This window comes from Urocitellus parryii, chromosome 4, assembly GCF_045843805.1.
Source record: "Urocitellus parryii isolate mUroPar1 chromosome 4, mUroPar1.hap1, whole genome shotgun sequence".
Taxonomy (NCBI): domain Eukaryota; kingdom Metazoa; phylum Chordata; class Mammalia; order Rodentia; family Sciuridae; genus Urocitellus; species Urocitellus parryii.
The window spans coordinates 51,604,165-51,623,759 of NC_135534.1; the positions used below are offsets into that span (position 1 = coordinate 51,604,165).

Consider the following 19,595-nt stretch of genomic DNA (forward strand, 5'->3'; position numbering starts at 1 on the left):
GTATTTTGACATTCTACATACATGGACTCCAACTTATTCTAATTAGGATCCCATTCTTGTGACTGGTTGAACATGATATGGAGTTTTACTGGTTGTGCATTCATATATGAACATAGGAAAGTTGTCTGGTTTTACTATCTTCCCCATTTCCATCATCCCTTCCCTTCATTCAACTTCTATTCTCCACCTCTCCCTCATTGTGTGTAATTAACTTTTCTACAAGAACTAAAGTTTCTCTTATCCACGTCCCCCCTTCTTCTTTTTTCTTTTATTTTTTTTTAATATATATATATATTTTTTTTACATTTAGGCCCTAAGGATAGAACCCAGGGCCTCGCACGTGCTAGGCAAGCGCTCTACTGCTGAGACACAACCCCAGCCCCTTCTTTTTTGTTTTTTGCAGTACTGGGGATTGAACCCAGGTCCTCACATGCGAGGCAGGCACTCTATCACTAAGCTATTAAAGCCCCAGCCCTAATTCTTAAAGGCTTTTTTGCCTCTGAGAAGTCTCATAACATTCAGTTTATCTTAAATAACTTTAAACTGACTATAATCAATACTGAAGTTTTTAGAACAAATTTTGATTATGCCTGAAAAGTTCCTTGTGTAGTTAAATTTTATTTCTAAAACTAAGATTTACCATAGTGACAGAGGTTTCAGAATTTACCTGCAATCCAGAATTTGTTTTTAAAGCACTAAACTTATGAAATAAAAAACTATACATAATTTATCATCATAGGTTTTTCATGCATCAGATCTTTTAAAAATTACCTTTTGAAAGTGTGAATAAACAGATTAAAATTCCCTTAAAAGAATGTGAGATGAGACAAACTCTGGATGCGATTGAATGATATGAATAATATTTTATGATATGTAGACACCTTTAAAACCTGCATCTATACATTTTAAAAGTTTCATTATAATTAGCAAAGTCAAAATATAATTATTTCCTTGGAAAATTCTGAAGGTAGAAAATTATAGATAACAAAGGTACACTGAATCGCCTTCCAAATCAGAATTACATAAACATACATATATAAATAAAAGATATCTATCTATCATAAACCAAATAAATATACAAACATAAACAAAAGATAATATGGTCTATATGAAAGAGTAAGGGTTCTCAAGAGCAGCACTTTTAGTTCCAAGTCAAACTTGATTGCTAAGAGGTAGAAAGGGGGGTTGGGGCTGTAGATCAGTGGAAAAGCACTTCCCTCAAATGTATGAGGCACTGGGTTTGATCCTCAGAGCCAAATAAAAATGAATGAGATACTATCTGTCCGTCTACAACTAAAAAAAAAATACATGTTAAAAAAAGTAGAAAGGGGACTAAGAGTGATTTTATCAAAATGTAGAATGATAATTTGTATATAAAATTACATAAAAACATATCTATTATTCTATTTTAATGTTAACAAAATGATAGATTCTCTTAAATAAAATAAAAAGGGTATAAAACTTCAAACACAGTACTGGCAAACAAATTTACAAATTTCTAGATTTGGGTAGAACAACAGAAAAGATCTAGTCCAAATTCCTCCAATATGTGCCAAAAGACAGGCACAGAGACTAAATGATTTGCCCTAAGTGATATAGCTTGTTACTCTCAATGTCAGAATTAAAGCCTGGGATTATTTGAACTTCTCATATTGAGGTCCAATAGTGAATATTTTAAGCTTTGTGGGTCATACGATGTTTGCCACAACTATTCAGTTCTTGTTAAGGCACTATACAAGACATAGACAATCTGTAAACAATGGAAATGGCTTGTTCCAATAAAACTATACTCACAAAAACAGTGAGCACCAAATGACAGAAATGGAAGTTCAGAAAACACCAAGCAGGATAAATCACTAACCCCCCTCACAAAACAAACAAATAAACCCACAAAAGATTTTTCACATTTAGGCTTATCATATTCAAACTGCATAAAACCAAAAACAAAGGGAAAAAGTCTTCAAAGGAGCCAAAAGGGAAGTAGCATCTTACCTCAAGAAGAACCAAGATAAGAATTACAGCATACTTTTCATTATAAAGCATGCAAGCAAGAAGAGGATAGTGAAATATTTCAAATGTTGAAGAAAAAAATTACCAGCAGCCTAGAATAATACGTTCAGCGAAATAATTCTTCAAAAGTGAAGGAAACTGGATAGAAATCAGTTTAAAAAGAAAAGTAAAAAAATCTCACAAATATGAGGACATTTAAAAACAAAGAATCAAAGAGTCACATAAGAAATTAGAAAAAATCTCAATAAAAATGAAAACAAAACCTAAATATATCAAAACATATGGATGTATAACTAGTAAGGAGATTAGATTACTTCACTGGTGAAGTCTACCAAACATTTGAGGAAGAAATATACCAATTCTCTAAAATCACTTCCAGAATGAGGGAACACTTCGTAATTCTTTCTATGAGCCCAACATTACTTAAACAAGATAAACATTTTACAAGACTGGAAAGCTACACACCTATGCCTCTCATGAACACAGATATAAAATCTATAACATACTAGCAAATTAAATTCATCAATGTCTAAAAAGAATTACATATCACAACAAAATAGGATTTGTAACAGTTAAATAAAACTAATTCAGTATTAGAAATTAACCAATGGAATTCAAGATCAATGTATCTAATCCCCATGACAAAACAAATAAAAAACCACTAAACAAACTAGGAATAAATGGCAAACCTCCTTAATATGACAACGAATACCCACAAAAAAATGTAGAGCCAATATCATACTTAATGGTATGAGACAGAAAGCTTTCTCCCTAAAGTATGGAGAAGGCAAGGATGGGGTCTCTCAACACCCCTAGTTAATGCTGTATTAGAAGGCTTACTGAGTACAATAAGACAAGAAAAAAGCATACGTATTGAAAAGGAAGAAATTAATCTGCCTTAATTTGCAGATGATATGAGTATTCAGAAAAACAGGCGGATGGCTAGATTGGGCTCTTAAATCATAGTTTACCAACTTTTACAACAATGCAAGGTTCTTTACATTAAGTCATGTATCCACTTATCCATTATACAACAATTCCTATTCATCTATCTGTGGTGAATGAAGTAATTTAAAAAGGCAAAGATAATAATGATCATCACATTCAACCATCATTAATTACCCCATGCCCTCTCCCTTCCCCTCCCACCTCTCTGCCCTATCTAGAGTTTGTCTATTCCTCCCATGCTCCCTCTCCCTATCCCACCATGAATCAGCCTCCTTATATCAAAGAAAACATTCAGCATTGGTTTTAGTCTCTTTTATTGTTGAGTAATATTCCATTGTACATATGCCACATTTTTTTTTATCCACCTATTGATGGGTATCTAGGTTGGTTCCACATCTAGCTATTGTGAATTGTGCTGCTATAAACATTGATGTGGCTGTGCCCTTGTAGTATGCTGCTTTTATGTCCTTTGGGTATAGACTGAGGAGAGGGACAGCTGGGTCAAATGACAGTTCCATTCCCAGTTTTCCAAGAAATCTCCATACTGCTTTCCATATTGGCTACACCAATTTGCAGTCCCACCAGCAGTATATGAGTGTACCTTTTTCCCCACATCCTCACCAATACTTATTGTTGTTTGTATGCATAATAGCTACCATTCTGACTGGAGTGCATTTCTCTAATTGCTAGTGACGATGAACATTTTTTCATGTGTTTGTTGACTGATTGTACATCAACTTCTGAGAAGTCTCTCTCCAGGTCCTTGGCCCATTTATTGATTGGGTTATTTATTTATTTTTTTTGGTGTCTAGCTTTTTGAGTTCTTTATATACCCTAGTGATTCGTGATCTATCTGATGTGTGAGGGGTAAAGATTTGCTCCCAAGATGTAGGTTCTCTAATATATGTAATAAGAATTGTAATGCATTCTGCTGTTATATATACTGTTATATATAAATTTAAAAATAAATAAATAAAAAATACTAAGCCAGGCACAATGGAACATGCAATCTCAGCTACTTGGGAGGCTGAGGGAGGAGGATCTCAAGTTCAAGGCCAATCTGGGCAATTTGGCAAGATTCTGTCTCAAAACAAATACATAAAATGGGCTAAGGGTGTAGCTCAATGGTAAAGTGCTAGCCTAGCATGTGTAAGGACCTGGGTTCCATCTCCAGTACTGAAAAATAAAAAAATAAGTAAATAAAAACTGAAACAAAACAAAAAAGGCAAAGAGTAATGGTGACAGTGATGAGAATGATGGCCTCGATCTAGTAACAGATTTATTCTAGTAAAACCCCATTCTTAAATACTGACCCCAAATCTCTATGTTTAATATGACTCTAAGATCTGAGACTTCAAGTGATTTATTATTCACACCATGAACAAGACATTTTTACCTGAAATTCTTCCCTCAATAAAGCAGAATACATGAATGTGAAAGAAATGGTTTGATAAAACCTTAAAATCATTCACATAGAACAAAGAAAATCCTATGCCAGAGATTATCCAGATCTATGGTTTTCAAATTATAATCCATGGAACTATATCATTTTCCAAAAGTGTCTAAGGACTATTATGGGAGAGTAAAAAAGACGGAGAGCCTTGAATTTCTGCTACCTCTAAAAGATCAATTCTGTTATTAACTCTTTCAGAAATATTCCTATGGCCAGGATTTTTCAAATCAACAGATTAAGTCCAACACTTTCATTTTGCAATATGAGAAAACTCAAATGATATATAAGATTTGCTGACTTGCTACAATGTTTAAGGCAGAGCCGGTACTAGGATCTTGGTTTCCTGGTTGTTAAGCATCCTTTTTTTGGGGGGGGAAGAGTGGAGGGTAGCGGGGTGAGGAGGATAGTTTATAGATCAGTCTCCCAAAAATTAATGTCCCCCCCAATAAGTAGGTTTTTTCTAAGTTTAATTATGATCTTATACACATGCACATGTACACAGAAAACTACCAACTTTAAGAAGTCTTAATTTTTAAAAATGAAACTTTCAAAGAGTGTGATTCAAAACAGCTACACAATTATAAAGAAACTCAGAGATTATTTTCTCTTAAATAAAAAAACAAGGGGCTTAAGTGTAGCTCCATATTAGAGCACTTAACCAGAAGTATAAGGCCCTGGTTCAATCCCCAGAACCAAAAGCCAAACCCACAAACTATGAAAGGTACCTTTTCAAGTCCAGGTTTTGAAATCTTTTCAGTTCCACTATTGCTCTCAAGGCAGATTCCTTCATCAACACCATCATCATTGGAGAAATCATTGCTCATCTGATCACTATGACAACTACCTTCATTTTCTGCTCCACTATCAGTGCAACTTTCAGTCTGAGGAGATTTCTTAATAAAACAAAATTATCTTAAAATTATAAGCCAAATAAAGGAAAATATATTCATCAAAACTTCTTACCTACATTCTAACATTTTCACATAATTTAACATATCCTTAATAATAAAAGTATGTAAGTAAATTTCTCTTAAATTCAGATTTAAGTAAAATTAAACAACTAAAAAGAGTACTTTAATAACATTTCTATCTTAAAATCTGAATGACAAATTAGTGATTCAGAATTCTATTAAACCCCATTTATGTTTATTATTGCATAGTATAAAATTATCAATTCTTTCAGCACAATTCATAAAAGCAAAGAAACTTAAGTTCCAAACTGAGCTCCATCTGTTTTCAAATCCCAGGAGAGTATCTTCTCTTTTTTTGAACAAAAAGTCCAATTCAGTTTATCACTGTTAGGTATTATAGATAATTAGAAAAACAAGACATCATATCTATCCTCAGAATTTTATATTCTGATGTACAACAGGCAGAAATAACTTTTTATGTTTTATGGTTTTTAAAAAAAATCACATTCACACAAATTTAACTGAATAATTCTTAGAAATTCCCAAACAACCCTTTTCTTTAATATTTTATGGACATACCAAATGTTTTTATTTCAATAGTTTGAGAATTTTCTAAGATACAGACTCTTGGTATGTATACAGCATTGCACAGAAGTTCTAGAATCAACTAAGCAATAAGTAACAAACTTTTTCCTCATGAATGTTGTAGGAACTGCATCTAGTATACAGTCTGTTTCCCTCAAGAAACTCTGGTTAAAAGAAAAATGGTAGTGAAAACCAATTTCAGAACTTTAAGTCAAAAGAGATGATTTCTGAAACTACCCCAACTAAGCCAAAATATTTCTTCTCTGGAGAACTCTACCTAGAATTTCCTTGTAAGAACCTACCAAACTTTATATCTAGGTTAAAAGAAATACATTAACTACATTTAAAACATGGATCTAATACACATCTATATTTAAGTAAAAATTCTACAAAGATTATATCTCCTTTGAAAAATTAGCATATTTCTTGTAGCTATTCTAATTAAAAAGTGTTGGAGACACTATTTTAAATTAAGCCTTTAAAAAGTTATCTGGCCAATTACCATTTAAGAAACATCTACTTCATCTAAGGCATCATCACACAATAGCTATAAAAAAAATTATTATCCTTCAGATTAGGAAAATGAGGCTCAGAAAAGTTATGTCAATTATCAAGGTCAAGAAGCTGGCAAGAAGCAAGACAAGGATATGAAGTTGACATCTACTCTGGTTTTTTTGGTGGTATTGGGGATTGAACCCAGCGCCTTGCACATGATAGGCAAGCACTCTATACTGATCTACTACATCTTCAGCCCCTTTTAAGTTTTATTTTGAGACAGTGTCTCAGTAAGTTGTCCAAGCTTAAAATTCTCCTGCCTCAGTCTCCTCATAAGTAGCTAGGATTACAGGCTTTGAACTGACATCCAGCTAAACCCAAAACATGTGCTCTTCTATACAATACTGCCTCCTGGTGCTTAAGAGTACTAAATAAAACTTGATAAATGTTTAAAATTATTTTTGAGCTCCTAGGAAAAGGCATTTTTTATAAATATAGCAGTCAATTTAAACCAGAAAAAAATGTTTCATGGTAGTTTTGAAAACACAAAAAAGATTTATCACTATAACCACTATGCTAAATGATCATACATATTTCAAAATACAATTTCACCTCTGGAATTTTTTCTTGATCGTGAGTAATCATTTCATAATTTCTGAGTTATTGAAACTAGTCTGCCAGTGGGCTTTTTGTTTCTGATATATACTAAACATGGAACAAATATATATGAATGAATGAATAAAGGAAACTTAAGTGGCATGAATTTAATTTATTGTATTAAACGGAGTATCTGAGTTATTTTCACTTAAGGTTTGCTAGCTCTTAAGTTAATTAGGTTAAAAAGATATGAGTTATCATAAATTACTTTGACAAACAAGAATATCTGATATGTAGTTTTTGGTGGTCAGGAAAAGTTTATACAAAGGTAATCTGTTTTTTTTTATAGAAGTTTACATTAGAAAATAAGAAAAGCTTTTATCAAGGTGACCATCTAAATGGCATCTACTCTTAACTTACTTCAAACAGCTCTTTCAAAAGCATATGTAACTAAAGTTGATTTATGAGAAATATTTTATAACAAGGAAATATAATAAATATTTACCTCATCTTCAACGTCAATAAATGTACTCATATCTAACTCTTCAGGAAATGTCATCCGATCATTTAATTTAATCCTATGCATGGTTGTATAATCAAAATCAAATCTTTTCAACTGTAAGGTCAGAAGATAAGGGAAATGCAAAAACCGAAGGCCCTAAAAAGAAACAAAAAGGAGGGACTCTATTGGATATTGAATATTATCTCAAGTAATTAAGAACTAATCTCTATGTGGCATTTACCTTTCGAGCATCACACTTCTTCTTACAACGTTCACAAAAATACTGATTTGGGCCATCCAGGATCTCTGGCTGAATAAATGCATGCAATGCTTCTTCCTGGTTAGAAAAAAATATAATTATTTTATAATTACTTATAATGTAAACAAAAATTCCTAAATATAAAAACTCTGGAATTATCAAAATAGTTGATAAGTAGAACGATTGGAAAATTAGGACCACAAATTACATCAAGGGAAAAAAGTTTTCAATAGGAAAATAATGTATCACTATAAAACTTAAATTTAAGAATAGTATTTCTTTTTGCACAAAACTTATTTTTCTTCATACTGCATATCAATCATTTCTACCAATTTTTTAGTGACTTTACATTGTGGTATTTGGCTAAATAACCTAAAACAAAATCTTGATCTTTACATTAAAAAGTAATTCTATACTTCTTAGAAATGTAATCTTATAATAGAACTTTTTAAAACTGTACAGTAAATAACATTGTCCTCTGAAAAATTCACACCATCCAAATGCTTAAAAATCATATAATCATCTATAAACAAAAGAGTCAGGATCAAAAAGTAATCTCCTATTGCACTAGATATAAAGACTGAAAACCATGGTGAAGTCTCACTGCATGTGAGATACTGCATTGGAAAAGGTATAAAAGTTCCTGAATTTTTCACCCAGTAGAACCATGTGATTTTTTTCTTCTCTGTAACAAACAGAAGCAAGAAACTCACTATAAATACTACTGAATAATCAAGAGACATAAAATCATTTTTAATCAATGGCTTTTCATGATTAAAAACTCAGTCAATATAGCATATGAAGATTGGGTACATAATCTCAAATTTCATTTGATGTTCTCTTTTCTTCACCTATATTTATTACGTATGAAGAAAAAAAAAGAATCATTACGACAAAGTATCTTTAAAACTTCTTTCTGTTAACACAGAACAAGTTGTTCCTCAAAAATAAATAAAGGAGCTTAATCTAGTAACACAGATTTAGTTGCAAAATAGCCAGCAAGACTTATCAAACTACTATCCACATATTATTTGACGTACCTCACTTTGGAACAAGATAAAAATATGAAAAAATATCCAAAGGCTTTTAAATTCATCCCAACTTTTATATTATTCTCATACCAGAAGGAAGCATTAAGAAGGGAGAAAAAAACAAATAGTAGGGTTTTTCCACATGTCCAAGCATTTTACTGGAAGTCATATGAATGAGTACACTTAGAAAACAATTTTTTTCACCGCCTCTAAAGCATATTTTAAGAATGCAGATAGGTAAATGCTATAAATACCTAACAGAGGAAAAAATAGCTTTCAAAGACATCACACTTAAGGTTAAAATGGACTGATGCCAAATTTGCCAGGCTTTTTAAACACAAGTAATTTGAACTGGTAAAACAATGTCTAAAAAAGGTGCGGGGGGGGGGGCGGAATTTGAGAAAGTTATGTTACATAAGTTCTACTTTTCTAAATTAATGTGCATACTGGTCCCCGGTTTATGGTTCACAGATAGGGAGAGACTAGAGAACACTCAAATATTCTACTGAAACTCATCAACTTTTTAAAAATTGTGTTGCCTTTGCCTCATTCCCCTTCCAACCCAGCATTATTATGTATTTTTTTCTGAACCATTTCAGAATTTTACCTCGATACTTCAGTGATTTTTTTTTACATAAATAGTAGCTATCAAACTTAAGGAAATTTAATAATGACAATGTACTTTTGTCAGTCTATTTTCCAATTCTACCAATTACCCTACCAATGCCCTTTGTAGCATTTCTCTCCATGTAGTACAGAATCTCATCCAGGGTCACAGACTACCTGTCTCTTCAGATTTAATATGAAACAGTTCCAAAGCCTACTTTTTTTCATGACACTGATATTTTTTGAAGAACAGAGACCAGTTACTTTACAAAACATTCTACAGTTTGGGTTTGCCTGATATTATTCACTTCAGATTAATTTTATACATTTCTTGCCAGATTACTACTACAAGGGTTAAACTTTGCACCTTTTATTTTAGGCATTCAGAAGACTTTTTGCCTAAACCAAATTTTAATGATGTCTGCTTGAAAATTTTAATAACCAATTTAAGCCCATTCATATTGATTCAACTATGTCTGGTTTTATCTCAGACATTATTATATAATTATTACATGTATATTTCCTATGTTCCTTTCTTTACTTTTTTTTTCTTTTTAAACATTTTCTTTGGAATTTAGCAAAGTTAGGGATTTTGCTCTAGAGTTACTTTTGCCTTTATACTTTTGTTAATGCTCTTAATTCCTTTTGTTTCTCTATTAGTCTTCATCTTAAACTTTTTTCCTGGTCTGCCAGTTTTAAGTATCCTTTGTCTTTATCCACATAAATGTGTGAACTTATTCTAGTTTTACTTTCTCCCCTTTCTAAATGTGATATTCTTTACAGTTTGTCCAATATATATGACATTCCATATTTCTATTCTACCTATGTCCCCACCCTTGTTTTATTTAGTCTTAATTTTACAATTCAGTGTATTGAGTACTAACAGTTCTTTTGCTAAAGTTTCCCCACTGATCTTTTGGCTGGATTAGGCTCATCTGCTAATAAACACAATGGCTCATGAATACAATATCCAATCAGTTCTAGAATGTTCAAATTCACTTTTTTCTTACCACCATAACTGAAGAAAAACTCAGCTTGATATCAAATCTCGATATTGCTACTCTATTGCTATGATTTGCCTTCAGAAGTATAATGATAACCCAACTTATCAAGTTAAAAAGTTTCTGCATCTCAGATTTCATTGTTCTAGGTCAATTTTTCCAGGTACACGGTGGGTCCTTTTAAAGATGTAGTTAATATATTCCTCATTCCCAGAAAGATTTTTTGAATCATAATTTAACCATTACTTCTGTTGCAAGATTTTTCTTTTTCACACAATTCCACTAACTGGAGCTCCTTTGCTGATCTTCTCGTTTACTTTTTCCTGAGATCTTTTTTTGCTTCTTCATCTCATTTTCATTGAATGCCCTTCAGATTTTCACTCTTGATTATTTTGTAATTTATTCCTCCTTTTAAGACAGTTTTCTTTTCTTCAAATTCTTTCCTGAGTTTGATATACTCTTGCTGCATTTCTTCCTTTTTTTCACTCATTTCTTCCCTTGAATACCAAGTTTTGGTTTGCTAGTTTGTGAAGAGCTATGGTTTGAATATGGTTTGTTCCCTCCAAGACTCATGCTGACATTTAATCTCCATTTCAAGGTATGAAGAAGGAAGCTCAATTACCTATGGTGTTATAAGGTGGGGATTTTGGAAGGTGATCAGGTTTAGGTAGGGTCATCAGGGTGGAGCCCCATGACTGAATACTGAGGCTTCTTAAAAGAAAGACCAGCAGTGTTTCTTGTTGTGCACCATGTAATACCCCACGCTGCCTGGGAACTCTGCCAGCAAGAAGGCCATCACTTGATGCAACCCCTCACCCTGAACCAGAAGTGAGCCAAAATAAACCTCTAGTCTTGATAACCTACCCTGTCTGTGGAGCTGTTATTAGCAACAGAAAATGTAATGAGACAGAATACTCAGAGTATTGAGTTACAGCATTCTAATTCCGTTATTTTCCTGAAGTTAGGTTTTTTGTTTTGTTTTGTTTTTTGGTGAGTGTGTGGGTACTGAGAATTGAACCCAGGGGCTCCATTGAACTACTTCACCAGTCCTTTTTAAGACGGGATCTCACTAAATTGCTAAGGCTGTGTAGTTGGACACAAACCTTTATTTTGTCTATTTTTAATGTGGTGCTGAGAATCGAAGCCAGGGCCTCACACGTGTAATCCTGCTGCCTCAAGCCTCCCTAGTTGCTGGGATTACAGGTGTGCTTCACTATGCCTAGGTGTAATACTTTTTTCTATGTTGTTTAGTTCCAGTTGCTAATGTTTCGGTAACAATTAATATGCGTGAAACATTCTCTCTCTCTCACATACACACTCACACACAGACTCAGGCACACACAGAGTCTTTGGCTTAGTATCAGGATAACAGCAGCTTCATAAAACAAACTGAGAAGGATTCTGACCTTTCTATTTTTGAAAGAGATTGGTAAAACTGGTATTCAGTGTTCTTAAAATGTGTGGTACAAATATCCAGTGAAACAATTCAGATTTGTAGACTTCCTTTTCAAAAGATTTCTAATTATGAATTTAATGTGTATTCAAATTATCTAATTCATATTGGTTGAGTTACAGCTTGTGCTTCTGAAGGTATTAGTTCATTTTAGCTAATAAACTAGGCTGTCAAATTTCTGTGTGCAGAGTTGTTCATTATACTACTCCCTTTTATATCACTTTGGTATCTACAAGATCTGCAGTGATATATCCTTTTCATTTCCCAAACTGGAAATTTCATTTCTCTGCTACAGGTTTTAAAACTTACTGAATTTTTCAAAGAATCAGTTCTTATTAATTTTCTATACTATTTCCTGTTTTAAATGTCACTGATTTCAACTACTTTCTTTTTTTGTCATTCCCTCTAGTGTTTTGAGATTTTTTTGGCTCTTCTTTTCCTGGGTTAGGTGAACTCTTAAGATTACTGACTTGAAACTTTTCCACTTTTAAAATTAAACTTTCAATACTATAAATTTTCCAACAGTGATTTAGCTGCCTGAAAATTGGTATCTTTTCATATTCATTTAGTTCAAAGTATTTTTTAATATTTCCTCTTTGACCCATGGATTATTTAGAAGTATGTTGCTTAGCCTTCACATTTTGGTGATGTCTGTGTTTTCTGTTAGTGATGTCTATTCTGATACCATTGTGGTTGGAAATCATGTACACTATGATTTTCTTTTCAATTTGTTGAGGTTTGTTTTATAGCCCAGAGTAGATCTATCTTTCAAGGCACTTGAATGTATACTCTGCTTACTGGATAGAGCATTTTTAAAATGTAAACTAGATCCTGTTGGATAATGGTGGTATTGAGTTCTTCAGTAACTGCTATTTCTGTTTAGTCATCCTGTCAATCAATTGGTAAGAGTGGGTAGTAGTTTGCAACTATAATTGTAGATTTATCTATTTCTCTTTTCAGTTCTGGAGGTTTTTGCCTCACATACTTTGTAGCTCTGTCACCTGGTTTATACAAACTTAGAATTGTTGTCTTGATGAACTGACTTTTTTTTAATGTTTATTTTTAGTTGTAGTTGGACACAAACCTTTATTTTATTTGTCTGTTTTTAATGTGGTGCTGAGAATCGAACCCAGGGCCTCGCACGTGCTAGGCGAGTGCTCTACTGCTGAGCCATAACCCCAGCCTGGTAGACTTTTTTAAAACAAGATACAATGCCCCCGACTATAGTAATTTTCTTTTCTTTAAAATCTACTTTATCTGATACCAGTATAGCTATTCCTGATTTCTTCTGATTAATATTTGTATGTTGTATCACTTTTCATCCTTTTACTTTCTGCCTTTACCAAATATATTTAAAAGGCATTTCTTGTACATAGCCTATTACTGTGTCACTTTTTTTAACATATGTTGCTCATCTCTGCCTTTCAATTGGTATATTTACACCATCTATATGTGCCATTTTGGTTTTTGTTTCATGGTTATTTTTATTTACTTTCTTCTGTCATCCCAAGGGCTACCTGAACATTTTTTAAAATTATACTTTGATTTATTTATACAGAAAATTTACAGTGGTTTTGAGCATACCTCTTTTTCAGTGATTGCTCTAATTATTAATATTTTGTGTGTATTTAAGAAAAATCTGACTAGTCAGTTGGTGCCATTCTTTTATCAGTTTAAGTGTAGAAATGTTACCTCCCTTTATGTCTTTAGACCCGACCTAATTTACGATAAACTTGTCTTAAATATTTCACTACACACATTGAGAATCATATCAGATAGTATCGGAATTTTGGACTAATCAAACCTAATTTGGAAAACTCAGTAAGGAAAGAAACCTACAATATTGATTCACATTTTTGCATACCTCGTTCATTCTTCCTTCCTGATGTTCCAAGACGTCTTCCTCTTATAATTTCCTTTCTATTTAGAGACCTGTCCAAACCATTTTTCTTTTTTAAGAACATGTCTGCCGCTAACAAACTCTCCCAGTTCCCCTCATCTGAGAATGTCTTGATTGTCTCTTCATTCTTGAAGAATATTTTCACTGGGTGTAATACTTTGGCTGACAGTTCTTTTCTTCTGACACTTGAAAAAATGTGCCCCTTCCTTCTGGCCTCCATAGTTTTTGATGAAAATGTGCTTATGAGAAATCAGAGAGCTTTTCATCTATAAGAAAGGCATGTTTTCTCTCTTGCTAGTTTTCAGACATTTTCTTTAAGTTTCCAGAAGACTGCTAAAGCTGAACTTAATGTAGAGTTCTTTTGGTTTATACTGTTTGGGGTTCATTAGCTCCTTGGATCTAAAGGTCTGTGCCTTTTGCCAAATTCAGTACGTTTTTGGCCACTATTTCTTTGAGTACATTTTTCCTCTCCTCCCAGTACTCCAATACCACAAGTTTAACTTTTTGTTATAGTCCCAAAGGTCCCTGAAAACTTTCCAGATTTTATTATTCTATTCTTTCTGCTGTTTAGACTGGCTAATAGCAATTGTTCTACCTTCACGTTCATTGATTTTCTTCTACTGTCTCCTAGCTGTTGAAGCTATCCATTGAGTTTTTTAGTTCTAAATTCCATTTCTTGGTATCTGTTATTTTTTCCCTGAGAATTCCTATTTTCTCATTTGTTTCAAGTGGAGTTGAAATTGCTCACTGAAATATTTCTATGATGATTGCTTAAAAATGTTTCTCGGATACTTCTAGTATCAATGTCATTTCAGAGACGTGATTTTTTGCTTTTAATTTGAACTAAGACTTCTTACTATACAATTTTCAAAAACTAAAATATGGATATTTTGGTATTCAGTATGAGATTTTGGACCTTATTAAATCTTTTGGTTTAGCTATTTGTCTTTGACACTGGTTTTCTACTCAGCAGGGGCTCCTCATTACTGCTGGGCAGGAGTGTCTTATTAATGCTTCCCTTATTGTCTCCACTGGCTCTACAAAGTTGGAGGAGGCTTACAACATTATCCTAGAAGGGAGTGAAAATCCCAATTCTCCATTCGGCCTTCTCTTGCAGCATTCTGCTGGGGAAGGGAAAGAGCAACTCTTCAATACTCAAGTACGGATAGGAGGCCAAGGAGGTCTAATACTATTCTTATATGAGATAAAAATCCTGATTTCCTACTTAGCATTCTCTTGACACCTCCGAAGTGGGGCCAGGGTTGGGCGGAGTGGTGGATGAGGGTGGTCAAGGAGACTTCTTATAATGTTCTAAGGTTAATTATAACTTCTAGGATCTTCATTTAAGGGGTATGAGTTGAAGTGAGATCACAGTTTTTCTTTGGTGTGTGGCTAAAGGACAGTGATTAACATCTAAAAGTTTTTTGACTTGCCATTTTTCCTGGTCCTTTGGCCAGAGAGTGCAGAATATTTTAGTCTGCGCCCATTGCTGTTTCCGGGTTGCAAACTTCTTCAGCTCCAAGTCAGGGATACATTAGGCAAAAAGAAAACCCAGGGAACTCACCACCATATTATTCCTTGGGTGCTGAGGTCCCTAGTCTGTATGCCTTCTCTCCACCTTTCAGAGTCTTCTTCTATTTATGTTATATATAATGTTCAAGGTTTTCAGTTGTTTTAATGGGAGGAATAGAGCAATGTATATATCTACTCCATCTGAAAGCAGAAATCCCCACTTTGAAAACTGGTTCCCACTATATCCAACCACACAAATTCCTGGAAAAATGAGGGTAGAATCTGTGGAAGAGATTTTTCTTTATGTGATATTTACATATTTGGAAAATTTGGACCACTCTTTCATCCAAATGAGTTGTATCCAGTCCAAATCATCTGTTAAATTAGGGCAGGACTTGTGACATAAACTTCTATAAACTAAATACTTAAAATGCTTTTGATTTCATAAATACTAATTTAACAATTTTCCATTCAAACTATAACAAAATCAAACCTTAAGCAATGTTTGCTTAAGAAACAAAAATCTTTTTATATTATCTGATCTCTCCAATGACACTATATAGAAATACATGAAGCTTAACTCAGTTTCAGACTTTTGAACACATATCATCATTTAAAAAATGCCTAAAATAGGTTCTGCTAAGAGTAGACACTAAATAAATATGTGACATGACAAAATATAACTATATAAAAGACAGTGTCCAAAATTTTACAGTTAAAGGGAGAAGAACTTCCTGGGATAATGTCAAATATATGAGGTTATATCATTTATAAAATATGCTTCTTAAATTAACCAACAAAAATTCCATTTCTAATTTCTATGTGTCACTAGAATGTATTTAGAATTATATTCTTATAATACATTCTCAAATATTCTTGGCAATAAGCAGACTCAAAGTTACTTTGATTACACAAAAGGTTCCAATTACCTAAAAAAACATTAAGAATATAATTTTCTTAAAGCACTAATGCAAGTAATTCTTTAGCTGTTACTAATTTTTTAGGATAAGATATGTAAAATAGGAGACTATAACTATAGTTACATTTTATACACATACATCTTATATACATATATAGTTATATTTTTATACACCTATTTTAGAACTCTTGCTCCCCCGCTCAATATCCCAAGGACATAAATGTTAACAAAGAAGAGATATTTCTTAAATCACCTAATGCAAGGCTTCTACGAAGTATTACTCAGAATCCTAATGTGCCCTGAGACAGATGTCCCTCAGAGAAAGAAAATGCTATGTTAAACATATAAGAACAAATTTCTCTATTACAGGGATCATTGGGGCATTTAAAATAACATGTGAGTGTGATCTTCCAAAAGATGATTAGAGTTACAGTGTTACAAATTTATTTTATCAAAGTAGTCTTTCCAGGAAGATCTATTAAGTCTTGTTAGAAATTAGTGCTGAAGAGAGGTCAATCGAAAAAACACAGAATGGTAGAAAAGCCCTTAAATATGTATTCCCTACTTGGCTACATAAAATGAAGATCAGAAATTTAATAAATATCAGTTTTAATAATTAAAAAAAAACTGAATAAAAAATAATATGATGACCTTTTTTTAAATTGTAAGAGACTCCTAGCATTCATTATAAAATCATCTCATGCTGAAAATTTAAAACAATGATTATAGATGTTAAAATGATAAATTGGCTGAGTGCTAATTTCATTTGTATTTTAATCTTAAATATTATCCAAGTTAATTCATTGGGCATGAAGATATATAACTACAGATATTAGATATTTCAGATTGAAGTTAAAAATAAACACTTTAATTTTTAATGTAAGCTATTTAATTGTCTGAAATTAAATACCAGGTTAATTAGACTTTATACACATAGCCAAAATATTGTGGCTCACTGAACAGAACATAAAATAAACTGAGCATCATAATCACCAACACTGTATGTGCATGTATATACTAGTGAATGTGTGTATATATCCGGTAAGATAGATATATTAGAATTCACTAATAAAGGTAGAAAAATAAGTTTTAAGAATTCAATTAAAATTTAGGCCAAATTTAAGAGCCTGAAGTAGCAATTTTATAATGGTTCTTTTAAGTAGGTTTTTTTCAATCTATAAATCAAATTCTTTTTAAAACACAGAATTTACAAAATACACAATGGCAAACAGTGATATAAAATTAATTTAGATGTTGTATGATATTTGTGATTGAAGAAGTATATATAGCTTATAGGTTTTAAATCCAAAAGTAATGAGAAATCACTTACCTCTAACTAAATTTCTCTGAAGGTAGTATCCTCCTTAGAACCCCTATCTTGGGTAGTTTCACCTGCTGTAATTTCCCTCAAGAGATTGCAGCAAAGTCTAAGAAGTATTAAGTTCCCTTCTGCAAGTCCTATTAGTGCATGTTTGTTACAAACCTGTTCACATACTGCTTCACAGCTGTAACTTTCAATTCCCACTGAACCACCACCACCACCACCACCCATAACACTGGTGAAGGATACTGCCTTGGCAAATTTCATTTAGAATTCTGATACTGTTCACTTCTCCTAAAGTATCCTCCAAATTACTTCATTGCTGTATCTATAATACACTCAACACAGTGGAGGCAAATCAGCAGGTAAATAATGACTAAGTTAAGTAATTATATTTGCTGAATGCTCAAATATAAAATCCCAACATAATAGCACCAAAAAACCTATCTTTCTCAATATTCAATTAATGTATAAAAGATTAAACTGAAAAAATCTTTCATTAAAAAATACCTTAATAGAGAAGGTAGAAAAAAATAGTTGCCATCACTGGGGACTGACTACCAAATACTTCCCTAGTATATTTTGTCAGAGAAATGCCAATACTTAAAAATTAGTTAAAAAATCAGTAATTAAAAGACAAACATTAATAATTTTTTGGTGTTTTTTTTAGTACATTTCTACTTCAAACTGCCAAAATACAGTTCAAAAAAATAATAAATAAGATAAAATGAAAATGGAAAACAAAACTAGCTATCCAAATCAAGGCCAATTTAATAAACTAGAATGGCAATTTACAAAGGGCACTACTAACCATTTAACAAAAATTTTTGTTTTAAGTATTCAGGAAGCAGACTGTGAGAAGTTTTGGCAATAAGGAGACTTATCTCACACTATCAAGAAAAGATCTTTTACTTAGATACTGATTTTGAATTCCCATTGACTGATTCTAAAAATTCTTATTATTTCCCAATAACTATTATAAAGGGGGGGGGGGGGAAGCAGGCCTGGTCTGGTGGCACACTCCTGTAACCCCAGTGACTTGGGAGGCTCAGGCAAGAGAACCTGAAAGTCAAAGCCAGCTTCAGCAACTTAGTGAGGCCCTAAATAACTTAGTGAGACCCTGTCTGTAAATAAAAAACATTTTTAAAAGGCTGGAGTTGTGGCTCAGTGCTTAAGCAATCCAGGGTTCAATCCCCGGTACTATTAAAAAAAAGAGAGAGAGAGAAGGAATCAGTATCACACAGGGCAGAGGACTAAATCATCCTTGTGGCACTATTTTAAAAATCAGTGTTTTATATCTTTAAAACAATGATTTTAGCTAAGAGCTACCTTTAGCTTGATAACAGTGTAAGTAAAACTCAAAACGACAATATGACGAAATACTACTTTTTAAATATGTTTCATTTAGCTCCAGAAGTTTCCCCTGACACATAACAGTTCAAATAAAGGTTTCTGAAGAACAACTCCTTCCATCACTCTCCTTTTGTCTAAGTAAGCACACATACACATAGATAAAATATAATAAAACAATTAAGAAATAGATGCGAAGAGGAGGAATGAGAAAAACCTTAGATAATCCCACAATTATATACTTATATAGTTTAAGAATAATTAAGGTGGCTGGGCATGGTGGTGCATACTTATAATCCCAGATGCTCAAGAGGCTGGGGTAGGAGAGTTTTAAGTTGAAGACCAGCCTGGGAAACCTAAGACCCTACCTCAAAATATAAAATAAAAAGGGTAGGAATGTAGCTTAGTGGAAGACTGCTCCTGGGTTCAATTTCAGTACCATAAAAAATAATCATAATAAAATACTAATAAATTTAAAAATCAATAATAATTTAGATGAGTATAGATAGTTCTGATTCTTCAAATATCTGGGATTATACAATATATTTTTAAAATAAATATTTAGAATGTGGATGTTTCTTAAAAAATTTGTTATTTGTCATAAAAACAAGGTGTTTTTTCCAATATTTAAAATATACAGATCAAAACAAGTCCCCCTTGGGGCTGGGGTTGTGGCTCGGCGGTAGAGCGCATGCCTAGCACATGAGAGGCCCTGGGTTCAATCCTCAGCACCACATAAAAA

At 32.8% G+C, this 19,595-nt stretch overlaps 1 protein-coding gene across 4 annotated transcripts in view; it reads right to left on the reverse strand.

Annotated features, from left to right (window-relative positions):
• The window catches only part of Usp47 (ubiquitin specific peptidase 47), a 105,600-nt gene that overhangs the window by 31,808 nt on the left and 54,197 nt on the right, over positions 1-19,595 (reverse strand). For all 4 annotated transcript variants that reach the window (XM_026395905.2, XM_026395903.2, XM_026395902.2 and 1 more), the window contains 3 exons: positions 7,743-7,838; positions 7,505-7,657; positions 5,137-5,304 (listed from right to left, as the gene is read on the reverse strand). In XM_026395905.2, the coding sequence (XP_026251690.2) occupies positions 5,137-5,304; positions 7,505-7,657; positions 7,743-7,838 (417 nt within the window). The remainder of the gene's footprint in view (positions 1-5,136; positions 5,305-7,504; positions 7,658-7,742; positions 7,839-19,595) is intronic.